This window comes from Pseudopipra pipra, chromosome Z (assembly GCF_036250125.1).
Source record: "Pseudopipra pipra isolate bDixPip1 chromosome Z, bDixPip1.hap1, whole genome shotgun sequence".
Lineage (NCBI taxonomy): Eukaryota > Metazoa > Chordata > Aves > Passeriformes > Pipridae > Pseudopipra > Pseudopipra pipra.
Genome location: NC_087581.1, coordinates 8,041,536 through 8,065,030, shown reverse-complemented (window position 1 = coordinate 8,065,030; position 23,495 = coordinate 8,041,536). Strand labels below are relative to the sequence as shown.

Genomic DNA, 23,495 nt, shown 5'->3' with positions numbered 1-23,495 from the left:
TGTCAGTCAGCCATGTGCTGAGTAACTTACCAGCAGAGAGGGTCTTATAATTTTTTTTGTGTGTATAAACTAATGCTTTGTAAGACTGGGAGGGGTAGGTATGCTGTTAACTGCTTTTTCAGGAATTGCTTTGGTTCACTTTCTCTACAGGAATTTTGTTTTCCAGTCTCCTCACTTTTTTTCTCCTTTTCTCTTTTCTCCCTTTTTTATCTCTGTCTGCTCATAGAAAAAAAAAAATTTTTTTGAAGTGAAATTGAGATGTTAAATCTAGTACAACTTCAGCAAAAAAGATGACACTTGTGCTCATTGAATGACCCGTGTGTTCTCTTCCATTTCTTAACTTTTAAAACTCTAGGACATTTAATCCTGCAGACTATACGGAATCTTCTGCCACTGATGGCTTTGGGACAAAATCAGAGATTTGGGAGACTGTTCAGAATGATGCAGATGATGGAACTGGTAAGATGCTTCAAGAAGTGGAAGGACTGGAATGAAGACCTGTAGCAAATTGCAGTTAAAATAATCATTCTGCTAGTGTTCACTTAACTTCTGACAATGTGACTCCATCTTCTGTGACACAGATATTAGTTCATTTTTATAGTTTAACTGCTGCTGATGTGCAGAGCACAGAGCCTGTGTGTCTCTCTGGTAAGAATGAAGGGAAGGCATTGTGCAATTTTCTTGTTCTGGTACTAACAAACTCTTGAGAGACAAAGGAATTTGAAGAGTCACTGGAAGAACCGTGTATGTGAAGAACTGTTTAGATACTGCTTAAGATCTCACCTAATGTAATTAAGGAGCATAAGTCCTAATAGAACTGATTGGTCCACAGGCATTAGGTAATGGGGTATGAATATCCAAGAAGAAAAAGAAAAGAAAAACAGTTTACAGATATGAATTCACTCAGTGACACTGGGATGGCTTTGGAAACCCCATCTCTGCAACGCAGAAATGTAAGGATGTGAGTCTCTGGGATGGAGGAGAGTTCCAAGGTCTGCCGTCTTTGAAGAGAAGAATTAATTAACAAAACACGAGTAGGCACTTGAATAGAAGCCAAAAAGCTGTTGACTTGTCTGATGATAGAGGCAGCTCTGTGTTTCTGTATGATGTTTCAAGTGAGAAGTACACACTCCAGCTAAAGGCAAGAGACAGAGAGAGTTTGGAAAGGAACCACTTAGCAGTGGTCTTGTGGTGATTCAGAAACGAGGTGGGTGACCTGCTTATCTGTGATTGGGAAAAAAGGATACCTTACTGCTTCCTGTGTTCTGTGGAGATGAGGACAGGAAATCCTGTGTCAGGATGGTGTAATTAATGCATGGTTTTGTCTGCACTTGAGAACCCTTGAGGGAGAGAATTTTTTTTAACTGCAGCAATGGGTAACTCTTCTGGTCTCTTTGTTGCTGAAACCTACTTGGGTGATTTTTCATCAACCCCTGTGTCAAGTGTGGAGGGAGATCCTGGAGGCCAGTGCTCTGTTGAGCTCTGCTCTGAGCTGCTTGAGATGCAGCTTTCTGAGCTTCATATGAACTGTTTCCCACTTAACCAGAGAAGGCAATGACAGGCTCAGAGTTTAGGATGGCTTATTAAGCAGCTGTCTTGTCACTCTGAGTGCCTTCTGGTCCAGCGTGGAAGAGTGGCCTTGACTATATTAAGTTATTAATGGGATCATTCTTGCCAAATATGGCATCTTTCCAAGGAATTACTTTTGAAATTACTTGGTGCTGTAGCATAAACAGAAATGCACCTTTTATTTTCACTGATGTTAGTTTTTCAAATAAGGAGTACACCTAATGTTTTGAAAATTCCTCTTGGAATTCTTATATTTTTGTTTGCTATCGGTAGCAAGGGACAGAGTATGTCGTCACAAGCATTGCAGAAGCAGTAAGGTTAACTAGTTAAAGAAAACCTATAAGAAAGGTACAAGGAGACTGGACCAGAGGTAGAGAATCACTGGTTTGTTACTAATGATAGCAGCTGTATGGTTGTGGCTTACACACGACTTGTGCTCCACTTCCAAAGTAAACTCAAATGTTTTGTGACCCTCCCTGCTAGCTCAGAGTAGCCTTCGTGTGCTTCTCTCATGACAACCTCTGTTTCTTGTAGGCATCTCCTCAGTCTTCAGTAATGGAAGAATTCTGCCTAGGAATAAGAGTAGCTTTGTGTGGGTAAACAGATCCCTGTAAGAGTATGAGCGTGTCTACATGAGGAGTGTGCTACTGAGCAACAGACTGGTGGAAATTCAGAGGTCTAGTTGACGTGCGTGTTGCCTAAAATAGAAAATACTTTCTGGACAATATTAGTAAAGGAAAGGCAGAAAACAGTTCTTTTAATAAAGGACTTTATGCTGCAGCAAATACATAAAGTGCATGTGAGTGTCCAGGAGTTCTACAGTTTTATAGTACTAATCCGTCCAGTCTGAGAACTGTCTGTCCCAGGACCTCCCCAGATGTGCCCCCTGGCACACCACCCTAGAATTGAGTTGGAGGCCTCAAGACTCCTTTCTTTCTCATCTTCCTCATCCTCTCAGTCTTTGGAGTTCCTCCCAGGTTTCTGGGCCATCAAGGTTGCTTTGGCTACAGTGATATTATTCCAGTCCAGGTGCATATCCCAAACAAGATGTGCTTGCTAGAGTCTTTTCCCTTGAAAAGAACATTAAATAAAACCTGAAGAATTTAGAAAATTTGATATGAAGCATAATAACAGGGTTTGGTAACTGTCAACTGCTATTCTAAAGTGTTAGAGACTATACAGCCATACTAAAAATCCGTATTTGCTATAAATCTTAAAAATCCTAAGGCATCATGTGGAACTTCTTTTGGGATGTTGAGTGTGTTTTTGCTGTGTGCATGTTCCCAAGAACCTCACTGAAATTCAGTAACACAGCTTAAGGCATGTGTGGAAATTTAGGGAGTATGGTATGGAGAAAGAAGGTGTGAGAAAGCATTTGTGAACCAGTTTAATGATTCTTAAGGGTATGTGAATGAATGAGTGTCAGTGTGGGAACTTCCCACAAAATTACTTGGTTGGTGGAAATTTAAAGTAAACTTGGTAAGTGTGACTGTTCTTTTTGGGTGTTAAATATCTTTTTCTTGCTAGTCTTGATTTACTTTCAATGCAGATGGAAAAGGCACCATAACTGACAAAACAAAAATGTCTCTCTGAAGAGTGTTTTATTTTGTAGTGTTGCTTCTTTACACAAGCTCTCATAATATCTAAAAGAAGTCCCCCAGCCAAAAGGAATCTCATTAAAAAGAGTAGGCTTTAAAATTGAATCATTTAGTTTTGTCCAAGTGGGAAGCACTTTCGACCTTGTGATGGAAAGCATCTTGAGGGTTTTTAGAGGAGGCTGCAGCTGGGGTAGTTGTTTTAAAGCAGAAGAGAGTGCTGGGAAGTAAGATGGAAGCAGTGGTAGAGGGGAAAGAGTGGAAGACAAGGTCTGGGCTGGACGTAGGTTGCACGAAGCTGAGCATGATTTGACTTGTCAATCCCAAATATTAGTTTTCAGGTTTTTTTCCCCCTACATTTACAGTGCTGTTATGTTAGTTACAAATCAACAGACTCAGTTTAAGTTCCCAATATAGAGTTACTAAAGATTTGAATGTGGGAGTTGTATATATATCCATAAAGTTTTAAGTGGATTTTATGGATGCCAGGTAAGAATTTACACAGAAGGAGAGCAGGTTGGAAAATCACTGTCATTATTCCTCATTATGCAGTCCCAGTTCTTATTTCATCTAAAAAGAAAGGAAACAATATTAGCTCATACTAGACACTTAAAAAAGTACTGCCTGTCATCTGCAGTTACGTTAAAGAGGAGATAGCAAGGCAACTGCCTGGAGAAACAAACCCAATGTGCTGATCAGAATGTTTTCTGAAGACACCATGCAAATACAAACTCTCTGTGGATTCCGAGTTATTTACTAAGTAATTCCTCTTTTAGCCAGTGCTGAGGAATTATAAATATCAACACTTTCATTAAATATACAGCGTATGTTTCTGTCATATGTGCTCTGAAAGTGCTCTAGAACCTCATATCCTGAATTGCTGCCAGAAGAATCACAGTAGCTTCAGTGAAGCGTGGTTTAGGTGCACCATTGTGTAATCCAGTAGAAAATCTAACACGGTTTTGTGGAGGTGAAATTTAAGTGATGTTGGTTGAAATACAGAGTAAAGGGCAAGTCTTTAGCAGTTCATAATGTTTAAGTCTAATTGTATTCCAAATAATATAGCATTGGTTTACCTGCATCCTTATTTATATAGAAGTAACGTGCAGATGAAAGGCAAAGACAAAGGACAGGTGGGAAGAAACAAAATTACCAATCCTCATCCAAAAGGGAATAAGCCTGAAGAGTATGATTCGTCTCTTACCTTCTTTGGAATGTACAGGGCAGTGGGAGATCCTGAGTGAAAATCACAGCAGTTCTTATAAATAAGTTATGTTGGAGGTACCCACTTCTCAAAGCAGGTTATAAAAATGACATTGTGTTCTGGTAATTTATGGGTGCCTCTACTTTGGTATAGTTTCATAAACTACACAGAAAAACTTCCTTTATCATCTTAGTTATGAGCAGCCTTAAATGACTCTGAAACTGAAGAATGACAAAAAAATAAATCATAGTGTAACTGTCAAGAGGGAGGAAGGGAATTGTGTTGCTTGGAAGTTATGAGGAAGTTGGTATTTGGGTTTGTGGTTTTGTGGGGTTATTTTGTTGGTTTTTTTTTTTTTTTTTTTTCTTGTAGATCTGTAAATGTCATAACGAACCTTCAGGTCATTCTAGAACGTGAGTGTAATCCAGAAAGAAAGAATTAGTACGTTAAATTCAGCATAGACCAAGATAAATTTATTTCAGGGCTAAGTCTGATTATTCAAAAAAAGGAAAAAAAGTAAGTAGTCTGACAGGAAGAGAGGAATTGGAGGAAAATAACTGAAGACTTACCAAAAAACTTGTATACTTTTTATTAGCTTTATAACTTTCTAAAACTGAACTTGTTACAAGGAGAAGCAGTGAAGAGTCACAGAGAGCCATCTAGGTTGAAGCTGGTATGACAAAAGATTCTTGAAAACACAAAGCATAATTCTGGTGAAAAACAGAGAACTCTTGAATTGTGATGCTTTACAAGGCTTGGTAGAAAGGTTGGGAAGAGGATATATGGAATTGCAAAAATGCCAATGTGGATTTTGAACTAAAAGGAAATTGATGTGCCTGTGGCAAGATTTGACTTAGGAATCCCATCAATGGGAGGAAGACATTAGCAAACTGGATTTAGTGCAGGGAAGAGCAGTGAAATTGAGACAGGAAGGACTGAGTTAGGAAGGAAGAGTGTTAATAAATTTAAGTAATAAACTTGGCAGCTTGGGTAAACTAATAAAAGGGTGAAGAGTTGTGCTTGGTATTTAAAAAGAGTAGATGCTCAGAACTCCTAAGTAGGAGCAACAGATAAATGTTTAAATTGAATGTCAGGAAAACATCACAAGTATTATTCCAAGCAGGTTCAGTTTCCCAGAGGTGGTGGGGAATGCTCAAGAGTTGGGCTTGATTTGTCTGAGCTCTTTTTGTGATTATTTCATTAGACTCCGAGCTCTGTTGTTAGTGGTCTGACACCAGCACAAGGTTTGTCTTCTAGGGGCAGGCCTTGCAGTCACTGATGGGAGATAAATACAAGCAGTGCAAATACCAGGATCTGTTTCTTTAAAGAAGAAATATCAAGGAAGGGATTTTGTGCTGGTCAGTGGAAAGGAAAGAAAATGAACTGTTTCTCTAAAAACTGCTGCTCATTGGGCTTTTTCTCTTTTTCAGAATTTCTATAGAAATGTGTGGATTAGTCTAGAAATTTGAGGCATTGTGGTGCTGTACTCAGGTGTGGTTATTAGTTACCAGCATGTAACAACATCCTGTTTAGGGGCTGTTTGCTAAAACGTGAGCATAGAATATTTCAGTCTCTGAAACTCTTATGTTGCTCCACGGAGCAGATGTTACCTTGCTCAGGACATGCCAAATAGTTTTGGATTCTAAGGTATAAAAACCCCTTCTCTTCTCCCCACCATATGTAACTTTGTGATTGGCCTGATCTCCTCACTGGATTAGTGAGGTCCAACCCTCCTCTGCCAAAAACCGCTTGTTTTTTGAGGTGTACAGAAGAAAATACTAAGGCAGTGGTGGCATTAGTACCAGGTGGATTTGATGCTGTGTTCAGGGTGGGCTTGTTTCTGGATTAATGTGCCTCAGGGTTCCTGATTAAGTGAAAGGAGGTGATTGAAACAGCCAGTTCTTTTGCTTTTGTACTTGATCAAGAGTGACGGTGGCAGTAACGTTGGTGCTCGTGTTTTCTTTACTTGTGGTTGTGTACTTTAAACAAAGGCTCTGGTTGTTGGTGGGATAACCTCTCTTGTGCTTTCACTGGTGGGCCTTCAGTCCCTTTATTGTTCTTGCATGTCTGTGCCTGCTGTTTCCTAAGGGAAGGGATCAGGTTCTTTCATCCACAAGGTTGCTTCTTTTAGTTCTCCTGTTTCTGCAGGCTGTGGACTGTGTGCTGTACTCCAGTGTTCGCCAAATAAATTCTGCCACAAGCTACAGGAAGAAGTGTTTGTAGCTATAGTGGAAACTTAAAGACTTTTTTGCTGCCATTATAAGAATTGTACATGTTTTAAAATAACATTGCTCTCTTGGGGTGAGGGATTGGAGTTCTGCTCTGAGGAGAGAGTTAAAAGGTTGGAAAGGAGCCTCCGGAGGCATAGCTTGGGCCTTGAAATTGAATTTGTGTACAGTAGGGTTGTGGATGTTGGAGCAGGTGTTGTGGTTGTGTTTTGTTCAGGCTCTGTATGAATTTGTGCATGAAACTGGGAGATCCTGTGGGAGGGTTGGGTAACCTCTCACCATTGCTGGGCATATGGGAGAAAATTCTTCTAATGGTTGGAATTAATCACTGGGTGCAGACATGTGTGACGTGTTCATGCAAATTAAATCTGGCGCTATAGTGGCTAAGAAATTCCTGAAATCAGAAATTAAGGACAGGGGATGAGGGAGTGGTGGTGTTTCCCTCCCAGAATTTTAATTCTCCAGACCAATTTTCTAGGACTTCCAACTCTGTTCCCAAATACATTTCCAACCACTATCTCCTTGTTTGGGGTTCCGCTATAATGGAAGCAGGATTGCTTATAAAGCAGAAGAGTTGAAACACAATGCTGTGCTTTTAACTTGCACCTGTTTTTTTCCTTCCCCAAATAATTGTAGGAGCATGGAAAAACTCAATAGAAGAATGGACAGCGGAAGACTGGAATGAAGATGTAAGTGCACCTTGTTAGATATACCAGTTGATCATTTACTCTTTTCAAAGTTTCTGTGTTGTTTCCAAAAACCAAATGTTTGAAGTAATACTTTTCTGTATGCATGCAGTGGTATTTCTTACTGTGTTTCTCGCTGTAATTCCTGTTTATAATATAAATATTTAGATACACTTATTTTTTAAATAAAATTGTATCAAGAAGTAGACATTGATTTTTGCTGGGTGGACAGTACATAGATTTAAAAATTTTAAGGTTTATTCCAAGTTAATTATTTGTGAATTGCAGTTCTCCACTGCCCAATGCTGATACATGATAACTGCATACTTCTGCCTACTATTGTATAGAGTTTTAAAGACATATTATCACAAGACTTTTTATGTAATTAAGTGCTGAAGCTTACTGTCCACTTTAAACTTCTCATTTGATGCTTTTTGTTTGAAATCTGTAAATTGTTCCACTTGACTCACTTCATGTTCATAATATTGAAAAAAAAGGTGCTAGTAGTATGCTAAAGTTAACACTTAATTGCTTAATTCCTGTTGTTTCATCATGATGTGTTGTCTAAAGTACTACCACAGTTTTGGTTATCATTCTTCATCAGGTGAGATGTGTTTTGGCATTTGTAATCATCTCATTTGTGATGCTCAGTTTTCAGTTGTATTAAAGCTTAAGCAGTTCGAAAAACAAATGAGTGTCAAGAAATATGGAAAGGGAAAGCTCATAAGAAGTCTTCTGTCTTTTATAGGAATACTCATTATTTCAAATTTGTTTTCATAAGAGTGAGAGATTGTCTCTGAAATCATCCCTTTTGCCTCCTCCTTTAGGGTGGCATGTCAGTGTTATCCCTAGAAATGTGTGAATGTTTCATGTAACAGATACAAAAACTCCATCCTTACCTAATGAGGGATGTGTCTTTTGAGAAAATTGCAAGAAACTCTAAAATCAGTTGGTTTTCTATATCTATATCTATTAATGCAATCAAAAGCTGATATATTTTTTAATTTCTGCAGTATGTGCTAGAAATGGACTAATGGCTAAGGATGGTGGAAATTTGTGGGTTGTTCTCATCCCTGTTTGGTGCTGGTACAATACAGCACTTGTAGTATGGGAGGGGTGTTGAGCAATGGTGACTTGGTAGGGATAGGATTTTTTTAATTAGTTATTAAAACTGAGTAATTTGCACATAAATCTTGACATCTCTAGCCCATTGTTAATTTTTATTAATTTTAGAATCCTGGAAAAGTTCCTGTAACCTAGGAGAAAGTTGTTCGTGTGCTGATGTTCAGGAAGAGTGAATGAATTGTCAAGCTGCAGATATGTTAGCCCAAAATATGCAAAAAGGAAAACCAGACCGATTTGATTTAAAAATTAAAAAAAAAAGCAGCGCATAAAAATACAGCTTGTGCCCTTAAACGTTGTTTTGTGGAAAATGGTTCCCCTTCAAATCAACCTGATCTTGGTCTTTTAAGCAAATTATGAGTTAACTGTAAGGATAGTGTATGTCCTTGTAAGAGATTGGATCTAAATCTTGTGCTCTAAAAATAATTGCATTCTATCACAAAACACATTAAGCAGATTGAAATCTTCCTTTCAAATTTTGACAAAATATCTTTTGCAGGAGGACCCTTATTGAACATGGGCTTTTCTAGGAGGGCTGTTGAAAAAATCCAGTCCTGGGCCAGATGCCATCGAGTGCCTCTGTCAATGATTTGGAAGTAAAAATAAAATCATTGCTGAAGGAAATCTGTTGGAAATCCAAAATTAATTGGAATAGCATTTAAAAGTAAGCCAGTCATGCAGAGAAGTTTGAACCTCTGCAAGACTTGACCTGTTGAAATAAAAAATGCTGTAGTATAACCAAGTGCCCATTTGTTGATAAGAATGAAGACACACCTCCAGAACAAGGGGCTGGTGTCTGGAAAGGAGCAACTGAAAAATTTTCAGGTTTGTAGTGGATGATGAAGAAAGAACAGCTCAGCATGATTTCTTAAAGAGCTGATGCTGTATCAAAAAGCCCCTATTGTACTCTCTCTTCCCTGTCTCTTAATCATTCGTGATTTATATTTCTGTATGTGGGCTCTCCTGAACTCGATTCTTATGTACTACATCCAGTTTCTTACTGCTTTTACAGAAGAAAAATGGTGTATAAGAGCTGAAAATTACTCATTGATAGAAAAAGTCCTTGAGAAGGGAGATTTTTAGTTTACTGAATCTGAAAAGGTTACTTTAGGAGTATATAATGGGCTCTGGCTTTAATCTAGCAAAAGCATAATATGAACTTGTGGCTGGAAAATGGATACATTGAAGTCTATAGCAAGCAATTCAGTAACATGACTAATGATTAAAAGAACCTGGAAGCTGATATTTTTGCTCTCCAAAGGGAAAGAACAGGTGTTTTTCTGAAGAATATTTATGTTTAAATGTGATGTTTTCTAGTCAGGTATCAGTTGTGAGCAGGTAAGTGAAATTTAACGTCATTTGACATGAGAAGAATTAGATCTTTGTGATCAAATAATCCTGCTTGGTATTTATCTTTAGTAGTGAGTATTGGGCAAATATAATAGGTTGTCAGCATGCTATTAAATAGAGTGGAAACTGCTTGCAGTGAAAACAGGAGGTTGTGTTTTGTTAATGGGATATTCAGGGCATGGACAGTAAAAGATCAGACAAATGTTGATATACTATAGATGGCTCTGGCTGTTCCTCTTAAAATTGTGATCATATTCTCCTGGCTAAAGAAAGTCAAGTCTAACTACAGAAACTATCCAAAGGACAGAAATAGAATACATACAAATTACTGGAAGGTGGATGAAGGCAAACATTTTCTGTACAATATTGGTAGTTGTACTTTTTATTTGAAACAACAGCAACACTTTAAACAAAAAAGAAAAAAAGAGGAGGAGTGTGTTTTGGTGAGAGTGTTTCCTGTATGAGAAGGCAGCATGAGAACTTGTTTTAGTATATTTAAACTTCAGTACATCATATCAAAACAGCAATAAGATTTTTTTATTTCTGATTTGCTTATGTTGAGTTTCTGTGAGGATATTGGAGTATATTTACCTATTCTCCTCACCATTCCATGGTTCTCCTGCTATAGGAGATGTTAGCTAACTGTTAAATATGTTGTCTGGTGACTGGAGAAAGATTTTATCACAGGAACAGGAGCTGGAAAGCACGGACATTTCACTGCAGATGGAGGAGATACCCTTGTGAGGCCAGCACTGCAAATGGTTCATGACTGTTCGTTCAGTTCTGGGAACATGCCAGAGCCTCAGTGAAAGATTTGTGAGTGTAGTGTGCAGTGAGCATAATGACTTGGTTGGGAGCTGAAAATGCTACTTCTAAGAAATACTAAATACATCTGCGTAATAAAATTGCAGCACAAAATATGTGTTTTGACAAATGCTGTAATCCCAGCAAAGTTGTGAATTAAGTGCTTGATTGGAGCTTGTGGCAGTGAGTTCGCTGCAGAGTGTAGTGTAAATCTCAGTGTAGCTGAGCTGGTGGCTGGACACTTCTGTTTGCATGCTGGTTCACTTATAGGGAACATTTCCTCTCTCACACATCAAGCATGCTTTTGCCTTGTCACAAACATCCTCAGGCTCCTTAATTTGCTTAGTTTTTGGGATTATTCAGTGTTTTGTCCATGGTTAGTCTTATCCTGCGTTGTGTGAGTGTAAGAAACGGTTGACATTACAAAGAATTTAATATTTAACCAAGGGATTGCAGACCACAGGCTGCTGCTTGTGCCATTGGCTGACCTCCTTGTGCCCTATAATGGAGTCCATAACACCAGAGGAAGTACAGTACATATCGTTCTGGAAGAACACATACAAGGGGAAAGCGCTGAACAATAGAGGAGCAGCCTTTTTAATGGCAAATATGCTTAAGCTGAATCTGCTTTGTTGGTTTTGGTCAGTACATAGTGCCAGCCAGTGGGCTGGCAGCATTATACTCAGGACACAGTTGTGTTCCAGAAATGAGGGATTAAAGTGTGTTGTGTTGGCAGCAAGGGAAGGGAAAGAAACTTAGGGAAGAACTGTGGTGGTACTAATTTTTTCATGACCTCGTGTGTAGGATGTAAATGGGTGCTGGGAGAGTAAGTGAAACATTTGTGCTTGGCCTCTGAGTGGTAATTACTCCCAGACAGCCCTTCTGTGCCCTTCCTAAATCAGCAGTGTTTCATAGGAGAATCCTTATCAAATGTCCATATTCAGTGATACACGTGCTTTCAGTAGAGCTGCCTGTGGGATTGCAGGTGAAATTGGCTTATGTGTGTGATGTCCTTTAACTGGGCTGCTAGCAATGTATGCAATTAAAAATGCATCATTTCCTGGAAAAGCTGTAGTTAAACAGCACATTCTAAAGGTGTTCTTTGTGAGTGTTTGAGTAGGTCTGGTATTCTTCAATCTAAAGATAAGGCCACACCAAAGGAATTAAAGGTGATTTTGTGCAAATGAAATTTAAAGTATTAACGTTTACGTAGATACTTCTGTCTTGCTCAACCTAAGCTGTACTGGTTTATGATCTATTCTCGTTTACAAGTACTCCTGTCAATAGAAATGAATTAGCCATAGGAAGCTGCTTTTTAAATAAGAAAAGCTATTAAAAAACACAACCACACAGCAAAAAACCAACCCCCCTACAAACCAAGCCCAAACCTTAACCAGCCAGCTTCACTTCCCCAGGTTCCTGGGCGAATATCTATCTATACTGTAACAGCATGGGGAAAACAGTGCAGTTTTCTTCTGTGGGTGGTCTGACTTGTTACACTAGTATAAGCAATTACACGCTTCTCGTTTTATTACTGTTTTCAAAGTTGCACTCTCAGGGCAATCAGTTAGAGATGTTATTGCCACACAAAGCAGAGCTGCCAAGAAGGAACCATGAATGCTGGTTCACTGTACTTACCTGAGTGCACACCTGCCTCTGCTGCTGCTGGGAGCTGAAATGTAAGACACAGGGATACGTGAAATGAGTGGGAGCAGTGCAGTGCCTTATCCTTCTGCAACAAGATCTGTCAGAGCTGCTCTGTTGAGTCCTAGGTTGTGCCTGCGCCCTGATGATAGACCATCTGTCATGTTAATTACTGTGTAACGGTGTGTTTTTCAGTTAAACTGTTTCCCGAACTGATGTAGTGACATCAGTATACTGTTGTGTGTGTTTTCAGTAGATCAAATTTCCTAACACTTTAATTAAGTTGGTACTTGATTCTGTGGAGAAGACTCTGCTGAAGTTTGAGTACGTGTATTTGCCTTTTTAAGCAGAGCTGCAGCATAGCTGTTTGTAATGGTAGTTTGAATTTATTTTTATCTTAAAGTGCATGACCAGGATGGGATTTCTGCAGATGCTGCATGCAATCGGGAAGTGTGAGCATGTGTTATTAAAACACCTCCCCTCCTTCTCTGTCCCTCTCTCTTTTTCAGCTTTCTGAAACGAAAGTCTTCACCGCTTCCTCTGTCCCAGCTGAGAATCACGTGACTCCTGGGCAAAGGTAAGCTCTTATTCCATGTTTTCCCTATGCTTTAAAAACCTTCTGGTTGATTAAACAATGTTAACTTGCACACATAAAACACTGAATTAAACCTTGGTCAGAGATTGGTCAAAGTCATCTCAAAATTGCAAAAGCCTTGCTTGCAAATTGTTGGTTTTATGAGTTCCTGAGTTTAACTATTTTTTACTATGGAAGTGGAGACAAACTTGCCAGATTTATGACCGTAATACTTCTTCTGCATGAGACCTGCTTACAGACAGGAACGAATGTAGCTGGGAAAAAAAGTTTTCTGTTGTTGAAAAGGAAGCTCTGGCTTTGGTGTCCAGAAAATGAAAGGCCTGCCCCTCTAGATGCAGAAAGTGTTCAGAACATGGTGCTGAAAAAATGTGTTAACATGAAAGCTTGCATTGGCATAAAGGTGAATTTCCTTGTAAACATCACAATTATAGGCCTTTACTGATGGTAGAAAGTTAAGATCAAGAACCAAAAATAAATCAATTGCTGCCTTCCTTTGCTTGCCTTTGTCTTCAAATGCCTGTCTTGTGGTGATGTGGAATCAGTTGCCTACATTAGCCTCTGGTTCCTGGAGAGCAGGTTAATGTTGAGTGATGAAGACTTTAGCAATGGCATAGCATGAGATCTGAAAACTAAATAGCCTAATGGTCCCAAACATCCTGGTACTGTTGTAGTACAGCAGAATTTTCCATATAATAGGGATGTGATTTGCAAGGTGCATGATGTCAGGTGTACTATAGTTCATATTCCTGTCTTTCTTAGGGGTAATATGCTCACATGTTCATTGCTTCATTCTTCCAGTGGATGTCCCTCAAATAATGTTAGAAAATATTTTAGTTCATCCACTCAGATAGGGGTGGGTTTTTTGTGTTTGTTTCTTGCTGTCAAAAAAGTCTCTTCTGTCACTTTTGTATGGCGGATAAGCAACACTGGAAAAGACTGTTATTAATAATTCTGTTGCTGGGATGGCAGCTTTAGTATTGTTCATGCTTTCTTAAGTGTCAGTGCAGTTTAATGATCATGTTCATTACAGCCAAATTTCGCTTTGTTTTACAGCATTGATTTGGTGACACTGCTTCAAAAGCCAGTGACATCTACCCAAGAGACAGAAGGCAACTCATTTGAAGCTCCTCAGCCTCAGACCTTTGGCCAAGCCTTAGTATTCACAAATTCTCAGCACAGCACACAGATGGCATCAGGAACTGGCAGCTCCAGTGCTGTAAACTCTTATTCTCCTCAAAGTCTGGTAAAATGATCTTATGCTTTCTAAGTATTGTTCATAAGTAAATATTTCAGGTTAAACAACTTTTCTAGTGCTGGTCATTTCATGAGGTGTTCAAGTATTTGTAAAATTCAGGTTGCAAAGGAAGAATTCCATTCCTTCCATTCACCACCCCCCCCAAATATTATTTTTTCATTTTGCTAAGTAGTTTTTTCCATATTTACATGAAGTAATTGTATTAATTTTTGATTAGAGAGCAGATGTGTTTGCTGCTTGCTGATGTAGGATAAAATAATTTGTTTATAGTGAAGAGCTGAAAGCCAGAAAACTGGTGGGTTGTTTCCAAGCACATATTTGACTGCTTTTTATGGAAGCATGCCTATTTCTGAGTCAGTTGTGAGGTGTGAAGTTGGGCATTTATTGTCTGAAAATCGGTTCAACTGTTAGTAAATATATCTATTTTTAAGATGTGTGGGTTCAAGTAAATTAGTATTATTGCAGTTACAGTGGTGGAAGTTTTTACTGGTCATTTGGTAGTAATCTAGGTGTAAAGAGATTTTAGTTGCTGCCAAATAGCAGCAATTGACCCTGTGATTATGTTCCAATTAGTAATTAAAAAATTCACTTCTTCCCCTCTTCTTTTTTTGTCTTCTGGTAGTCTGCAGTTCTTTGTTCTGGCTTTGGAGAACTCAGATCCTCTAAACTGGCAAACTCTACTGGTTCCCAAATCTTGGACCAGTTGAAATCTCCAGGATTGGGTCAGTTTACCTCTCAACAAAACAACAGTAATTCTGCCACCACTAGCACAGCTGCAGCATCATCCTGGGATCTAAAACCACCTATTACTCAGTCCTCAGTCCTCAGTCAGTTAGGTAAGTGCTTTGGCATAGCTTTTTTCCTCTTTCTCTATTAGCCCGGAAACATGTCTTAATGACAGTGACAGTTTAAAATGGCTTTAACCAAAAGGCTTCTTCTAAAAAATGTAATCTAACTAATACAATTACTTACAACATTGTAAGAGTTACACTTAGTTGCTGGTAATGGACACCACCAGTATATCACAAACTAAGTATTGATAGGCTTAAGCCTATCCATAAATGTCATTACATCTTTGAAGTTATTGAACCTTCCATGTAATGACATCTTTGATTTAGTGTGCTTGAATATTTAAATGGAACTTTGTTGTGACTAGTTTTCAACAAAGACTGGAAAAGACTTATTTTCATTGTACCTCTGCTGCTTCTAGCTGAGCGTAAAGTTGTATTGTGTTTTTGCCATTTCTTTTCCCCCCAAATTCTCTAACCATTACATGAATTTTGAATGAGTACTGTGTAATCTCTTCATAATGCACGTCTCAGTATTTTTTTCCCTAGCATGCTGAGAATGATTCAGGTTACTTGTTTTGTCTATTCATAATTGTATGAATTTTTCATGTAATTTAATAAAATTGTACAAACAGTGAAAATGATGGAAACTTGGTTTTTGCAGTGCTGTTCCTAGCAGTATTCTCACTGTGAGAAAGTAGCTCTTCTATCTCTCATGTGTATGTGTACATGTTTATGTATAGATAACCAGCCAATTTTGTAGCAATTACTATCTTTGACAGGCAGAAATTCTGGAAAAAAAAAGTTTATGTACTTTTTAAGTTGCTTTCTAAAGGACTGTGCCAACCAAAAAAAAAAAACCTGCATACTGCAAATGCTGTAGATCTGTTATGGTTGTTGACCAGTGCTCTGGGCCACTTCATAGCTTTCAGCATCTGAAAAATATGAAATGGGAAGACTTGGGAAAAACCTGTCAATGTCCAGCACCTCTGACTCTTAGCCATTATGGGATGGTAGATGACTTTCTATTTGTTTTGAAAATATCCTCCTTTGTAAGGACAGGGAATCCTAACTCACAATACTTCTAAATCGCAACTTTTTACCTCTTGGAAGTAATCAATTTTATCAGCACAGTTAATTACAGTGAAACTTGCAGTGTTTGATTAAAATAATCCATAACAGTTTTTGAGGATTGTGTAGATAGGTTTGTTTTCATATTTTTTGGGGAAAACTAAATAATACTTGCCCACAGCTGTTTATTTAGAGTAGAGGATATCAAGCGTTGTTGTTATAGTTACAGTGGTAATGTTCAATGTGAAAATTGTGTGATCTCTGAAAGAGACTTGCACATGCTATAAAATCGTAACTGTTGAGCATGTCAGGTCACCCAGATTCTTCCATAAAGAGTAGAACAGTGAAGAGCAGAGTTCGGTGCTTTAATTTTGATATTTCTTTTTCCCAACACTGACCAGACTTTAAATCCCAGCCTGAACCATCCCCAGTTCTGAGCCAGCTGACCCAGCGACAGCAACAACAAATACAGGTGGTTCCTGTTCCTCCTCCTGGGCTGGAGTCCTCCTCCTCCCAGGTAAAACTCCGAGAGACATCACCAGTAGACACCTCTACAGCTGTTAGCAAAATATTGCAGCTTCCCACTATATCTATGGATAACCAGGCAGTGACTGTCCATCAAACCCAGCAGAAACAGATAAAACCACCAAAACGGAGGATAACTCCAGCATCTAAGGTGGGTAATTGGATGGTGACTTGTGCTTAGTAAATATAAAAACATAGAAGAATTTGTATTAGCAATACAAGTGTGGGCAGCAGGACCAGGGCAGTGACTGTCACGTGTACTGGGCACTGGTGAGGCCACACCTTGAGTGCTGTTTTCAGTTCTGGGCCCCTCATGACAAGAAAGACGTTGAGGTGCTGCAGTGAGTCCAGAGGGAGGGCAATGGAGCTGGGGAAGAGTCTTGAGCACAAATCCTACAAGGAGCAGCTGGTGAAGCTGGAGGTGTTTATCCTGGAGAAAAGGAGGCTCAGGGGGGACCTTATAGCTCTCTACAATTGCCTGAAAGGAGGTTGTAGCCAGGTGGGAGTTGGTCTTTTCTCCCAAGTAGTAAGTGATAGGACAAGAAGAAATGTCCTCAAGTTGCCCCAGGGGAGGTTGAGATTGGATATTAGGAAAAATGTCATCACTGAGAGGATTGTCAAGCACTGGCATAGGCTCTACAGGGAAGTGGTGGAGTCACCATCCCTGGAAGTGTTTAAAAGATGTGAAGGTGTCCTGCTTAGGTACATGGTTTAGGACTTGGCAGTGCTGGGTTAAGTAGTTGGACTCGATCTTAATGATTGTCTTTTCCAATGTAAGTGATACTATGATTCTGTTCAGTATATTTTGTATATAAATTGCTGGGGAAAAGGAGAGCAAAGACCTTGGTATATTATATGTTTATAAAGCAGGAAATCCTAAGTCATTACATGCAAAATAGAGTGGTGATGTCTTTTCCAAGCATACATCTGTTTTGCTCTGTGTGGAAAATGACTGAGTGATTTTTAGATTGACTTAATAGCCACAATATGAATATTGTCTGAGGGGGAGGGATGTACACAGATGACACTTACATACTATAGAATAGTATGATTTACTCTTTCAGCTCCAGATGAGGGCAGAATCAATGAATTAATTCCAGGTTGCAGGGATGTAGTTACTTTATGTAGTATAAACTGTTTTAGTTAGCAGCATAGGCTGAGGCAGTAACTGAAAAGACTGTAGCTAAAGAGAGGAGAGGGTGTCAGTTACTGATATTATTAAATGAGACAGTGCATGCAAAGGTATCATGGCTTTTTTTCTTCCTTTAAGATTCCTGCCTCTGCAGTGGAGATGCCTGGATCAGCAGATGTGACAGGGTTAAATGTTCAGTTTGGAGCTCTTGAGTTTGGATCAGAGCCTACACTCCCAGAGTTTGGATCAACTTCAAGCAGTGAGAATACCAACCAGGCGACCAACAATAGCTTATACTCAAAATCTGTGAAGTATGTGTGAGTTCCCCTCCTGCATTTGTCTTCTCGAGGGGGTCAAGTTTGTGCCAAAAACATCAAGACATGGTTACAATGTAATGGGAGGGGAAAATATGATGAATTGTAATGCTGAGTGTTTTCTGTGGATTGCATCTTAAAATGAGAAATTTCTTCTCTAGTGATAATCAAAATCTCCCTGGATTGGGTGGATGTGAAGATGGAGATGACATGAATATAAATAACCTTATAATAAGCTACTCTTTATAGAAATGCTTTCTCATGTTTAGTTTCTCTGATTTTCAGATTTGTTTGAGGGTTTGTTCCTCACAACCCACATTTTTCTCTGTTTGATCCAGGAGAATTGACCTTTGTACCATATAGGTGTATCAGTAGATTGGCATCAGATTACAGATCTGATGCTCCTATGGGATCAGAAAAGAAGCCAGTCTGTCAGTATGCCACAGCTCTTATTGAAATGCTAAAATAGCCAATGATGAGTGCCAACGTGCCAGTAACCCATTTTTTCATCCCTATTCAAAAATTGGCATCAGTTAAAAGCTTCCTGAAGTTAGTTCAGAAATATTAATAAAAATAAAATTTCACATTAGTTTCTAGTTTTATACATGATTTAAACTATTTGGAAACTAAAACATTCCTGCATATTTTTAAGTATTTTTTTCTCTTTGCATAATTCTATCTCCAACATTAGAATTCTAATGTAAAGAGACTGTGTGTTTCTCATTATATACCAGACTTCATTGATCTGCTTGTTTAAAAAAGAGAGATTATGAATATTAATTTATATTTTGAGAAAGTGGAAATAACATGACCAAAAGTGCTTATGTGTAAAATCTTGTTTTGGTTGGGCTGGAATGAGGAGGTGCTTAGTGTAGCTAATGTTTTGAAGCAGTGATTAGCAGGGACCAAAGCAATATTACACAATTCTAAAAAAATTATTACATTGTCTAGTATAAATAATGTAGATTTGTCTGCATGTCTAAGGTAGTTCTGGATAACTGTGTAGGAGCTGATACTTTCACGAGGGTATTTGAGATACTTACCAAGATGATAAATAATTTTTACTTTTTCCAGTGATCCTTTGAATACCTCTTTGCCAATATCCAATACAGTACAGGAGTCCACCTACACAACCTCTGCCATCAGCTCTTCCAATCTGACCTGCTCATCCCAGAGCACTAGCCCAGTAACAACTTCCTCCTATGACCAGACTTCTGTGCATGGTAGGATAGCGTACCAAAGCTCCATGGCTCCGTCAGAACCAACTCCTGTGGCAGTTACGGTGAGTCCAGTTCAGAAATAATGTCTTGAAAAAGGGGAAATGTTCTTATCTGTGTTAGGCTTGCATTACACTGGTGTGTTAATGTCTTAACCAAGCCAAGTGGTATTTTTGGTTTCCCGAGCCCAACCACTTACTTGTTTTTGCTTCTCCTAGTGTGTAGTTGGTTTTGGCAATACTGTGTTTGGGGTATAAGAGCCTCGGATTTTGTGGCTTTTGGCATCTTAAATTTTCTTTTGACCTTTTTTTTTTTTTTTTTAATTAACACATAAGGTTCTATTTGAGTTTCCTTCCCTAAAGCTTAGCTTTTAAAAGCAGAACTATTTCTACGTAAATATTAGTCATGGTATTTTGCCATAACTTGACTATTTCTATCCAAAGGTGTATTATTTATTAACTTTGTATGGCACCTATCAAATGGATCCCAAACTTTTTTTGGCCCCTCCAGCATTACTTTTCTGTTGGATTTGAACACCAGTGGGATTTAATTACATGTGTTATTTTAATAAGCATAAGGAGAGGTCTAATACAGGACAGAGGGAATCTCTCTTGGGAGATTCAAAAACATCTACTCTCTATGAATATGGAATGTAGGTTTGTTTTAAGAGGACTTAATTTATTAAATGTTTAAGCAACTTGTGAGAGTTTGTAAGTTTATTTACTTCTGGCCTTTGTTATGTGTTGGCTCAGTCACACTTGTCTTCTGCACTAGCTCGTATGTACTGGTGAGGATCAAGCATAGACTATCCACTTCTGTACTCCAGCGTTACCCAAAAAACAACTGGTGCTTCTCAAGTCTTATCTTTCAATGGAAAAAAATTGGCGTCTCTGTGTAACTTGGATAGTTAAAATTGTGAGTTGCATTAGATCAAAAGCACAACCATTTCCTATATGTTAATGCAATTCTTTCTTTCATATTGGTGTGAACCTGAAGTTTATGTCATATACAGTACATGGGAAGGTCTGCTGCTGATGGGTGCATTATGGGCAGTGGATGGGATTCTGTGTGTTGAGGACACCTTGCACTTGAGACAACTTTATTATGTGGTTTTGTTAAAGGCAATAAAAATTTAATTTTCTGCCTTGTTGTTCAATTTAGAATGAATATAGAATTTTGCATGAAGCATGTTGGATGTGTGATTCAGTCTGAAAATGGAATGTACCTCTAAGATGATTTATTCATTTGTTTCTCCTTTGCTTACAGAACGGGCACAGCAGTGTTAGAACACAGGCAACTCTTGACAGTAAGTTTACAAAGCTTGGTTGTGCATAGTACTTTCTGATCTTTCATTACTACTTGCTGGGTACACAGGTGTAGCAGTGACATCAGGCTTAAGGTTTTATATTGTTCTCCATGACTAATTTATGGTTGACCTATTTGAGTTTATTTTGTGCTTGCACAGGATATACTGCTTGCTTCTTGACTAAAATTGAAGTATGAAAGCAGCTCTATTAAATCTACAAACCTAACCAGCCTCAGAATTAGAGAAGTTGCTTTGCTGCTGCTTTTTCTTTTGAATTTGGCTGCCAGAAATTATTTAATTTAAAATAAAAATACGAAATTAAAAATTAATATAAAATTTCTTAGCAGTTCTCCCAGTTCTCAGTTGGGAAGCTGTGACTAGTATTTAGCTGTAATGAAACAAAATCACGTTCTTTGAGTGTGCCTCTCACTGGGTATGGTGCCACCCATGCCCTGTTAGAAGCCCATGGGCGATAAGGGTGAAGGACACATTCCCTCGGCTGGTACCTGGATGCCTTGAAACAGTACCTCAGTACTGACTCTGGTACGGGTGTTACTTTTTCTCCATCTTGGCCTGTTTCTAATGTAGTAGTGACCTGTAGCACCCCTACAGCTCTCTTGCTGGAGTTAAAATAATTTAGGTATAGTGTTCACTCTTCTGACCTTTATGTGCTGCTCTGTGGAAGTTTTCAAGGACAGCAGTGTGAATTAGCATCTTTTGGAATTCCAGCACCTCAATTTTAGGTCCAACCTCCTCTTAAACACCTCTTCAGGTGCATCATTAGTGGGATGGTGTTTTGTTAGTGCCAAGTTCAAAGAGTCACCATGTAAAAGACTGACATATATAAAGACAACTTTTCAAGTGGAAAACTTTCTTACTTTCCTGTACAGAATTAATAAACAATTTATGAAATTCACTACAGGACTTGTCTTTTTGCTACAGAAAAGAAAGATCTGGGAATTCCTAATATTTTTGAAACTGTTCTGTAATGGCTTTATTAGTCTCTTTTCCTGTGCAAGTTCTCTTTTGAGTACCTTTCTGCATTTTTCTGTATTTCAAGCATATAAATTGGAATCAGTCTTCTTTCATTAAGTCTGTTTCATGCCTCCAAGTGATATTGAATTTCTCTCTTAACTATTGAAAGTACTGAACTTTTGCCTTCTGTATGTTGCTATAATGTTCTTAGTTGTTCATCTCTCAACTGTTGTTCTCCCTAAATATCCAGATCTCCTGTTTCATAAACCCTTAGTTCAGAGCCTGAGTGATGTGTTATAACTCTGACATCCTACTCGTCTCCTGGTTTTCTTTGTCTTGCACATTGTGTTCAGGCATCTTGTAAGGGGTCTTAAGATGGTGATTCCATCCCTTGAATTGAGGGCATCAACTTAAACTTCAAAAAGGGAACCCTGCTTTAAATCTATTGAGAGTTTTAGACGTTATCTACTCCTTTTTTAGTGTAAATATTGCTGGGAGGTATCAGGTGACATAGTTGCTGCCTTCATAACTATGTTTATCACTTGGAACTCAATTTTCTGTCATACTTATTGCCAAAGCAAAGACCTCTTGATTTCTGTTTGCATTGCAACCCAGCAACCTGACTCGGGTCATTTAGCTAGGAAATCAAACCAATAAATTAAACAAACTGATGTGTAAGTTCTAAGTGTGTATTTGACTTTTCTTTGGTGACCAGTCTAAAAATGTCTTCACATGCCTTGCAAGGTCACGATGATCCACTGAGGAATGGTCTCTGGTGTGGTATGAAAGCATGGCCCAGCAGAAGGCAGGGCTCAACTGCTTTCTGAGTTTTATTGGTGGCTGAGTGCCTCGATCACCAAGGGTGCTGTGGGCTAGAATGAAGAAACAGAGCTGTAGCTAAAACTAGATTTGTACAGTGCCTTGAAAAGGCACAAATGACTTGTGTTTGCCGAACCAAAATCAAGGAATTTAGAAATTACTTGTGAGCAAAAGCTAATAATCCAGATAGTGACAGGTGAGGTGAAGACGACTAGTTTACTATGTGGGTAGCAGTGAAAATTGTAAATCTATTGTAAGTAAAGAGCTTAAAAGGAACAAAAGGTAGTCAGTTCTTGTTTAAATTTTCTTAAAAGCCAAATTGCTTGATATGGTTACCAGTTCTTAACAGTCTGGTTTTTATAAACCAAGGGGGAATACTACTGTGTTCCTGAATCCAGTCTGGGATGTCAGGTATGCTGGAATTTTTCTTTGAATGCCTCTTTTTAACTTGTTGCAGCTACTTCATCAGTTCCAGCACCTAAGACAGAGCCTTCTCCCTCACTACCCTCATCTGGTTCTCTGCCCAGTGTGGTGTCCACCACAGCCTCGCTCCTGCCTTCAGCACCGCAGCACGTGGCAGTGTTGCCCAGCTTGCCTCAGTCCAGTGATCTGGCCAGCAGCTCACTCTCCCAGTTAAGCAGGTACAGTAGGAGTTGTGATAAACACAGGGTTCGCTTTTGGGGAAAGGACAAGTGTAAGGGTGATTCTGTATGGGACTATCAGGCACCAGAGTCTCCTTCTCTGATGTGAACTAGAATTAGGAGAGAGTTTCAGAAGAGAACAAGTTGGTTCTTATTGCAAAGTATGAGCTCTGGGCTGCCTCCTAATGGCAGAGCAGCTGCTGTCCCAAGTTTCTGTGGTATATACACAGCTTTGTGTTTCAAAGGGTTTGCTTCAATCATGCCAGCTACATTGATTTCCCTTTTTTGAGCATCAGACCATACATGTGTTTTATGTCTTTATTTTGTTTGCCTTTGTTCAATGTTCATTTGGTTTATTGCATACTGCGTGGAGTGGCATAGAGTAAGTCACATTCTTGACGTGGAATGTAAGGTATAACTTTTGTCAGTGTAAATGTTTAAGAACCAGTTTCAGTCACCTTTCGAGGAGACATTTAAAGACCTCTGGATGAGTTATGGGGCAGATACCCTGCAGTTCCAATTGGTTGAGTTAATATTATGCAATTTAAATACTGTAGTGAGTCAAACCAAAGCACTGCCTCACTTAAAACCTGTCCCCCATGTCGGGCAACAGCAGTTGCTCAAGGAAAGAATGGGAAACGGAACTTGTGTTTGC

General features: G+C 38.8%; 1 protein-coding gene and 1 long non-coding RNA gene across 12 annotated transcripts in view; one reads left to right on the top strand and one right to left on the bottom strand.

Moving 5' to 3' along the window:
- UBAP2 (ubiquitin associated protein 2) overlaps window positions 1–23,495 on the top strand; it is a 136,228-nt gene that overhangs the window by 47,949 nt on the left and 64,784 nt on the right. For 6 of the 11 annotated variants that reach the window (XM_064641362.1, XM_064641363.1, XM_064641368.1 and 3 more), the window contains 10 exons: window positions 356–459; window positions 7,233–7,285; window positions 12,712–12,779; window positions 13,851–14,040; window positions 14,675–14,888; window positions 16,313–16,587; window positions 17,707–17,885; window positions 18,957–19,164; window positions 20,366–20,405; window positions 22,657–22,840. In XM_064641362.1, coding sequence (XP_064497432.1) covers window positions 356–459; window positions 7,233–7,285; window positions 12,712–12,779; window positions 13,851–14,040; window positions 14,675–14,888; window positions 16,313–16,587; window positions 17,707–17,885; window positions 18,957–19,164; window positions 20,366–20,405; window positions 22,657–22,840 — 1,515 coding nt within the window. The remainder of the gene's footprint in view (window positions 1–355; window positions 460–7,232; window positions 7,286–12,711; window positions 12,780–13,850; window positions 14,041–14,674; window positions 14,889–16,312; window positions 16,588–17,706; window positions 17,886–18,956; window positions 19,165–20,365; window positions 20,406–22,656; window positions 22,841–23,495) is intronic. The other 5 variants (XM_064641367.1, XM_064641365.1, XM_064641366.1 and 2 more) reach the window with 3 other exon arrangements.
- Window positions 2,304–12,348, bottom strand: LOC135406868 (uncharacterized). The gene is made up of 2 exons (XR_010426537.1): window positions 12,197–12,348; window positions 2,304–2,663 (listed from the first exon to the last, which is right to left on the bottom strand). It is a non-coding gene; the product is annotated as an uncharacterized LOC135406868 (long non-coding RNA).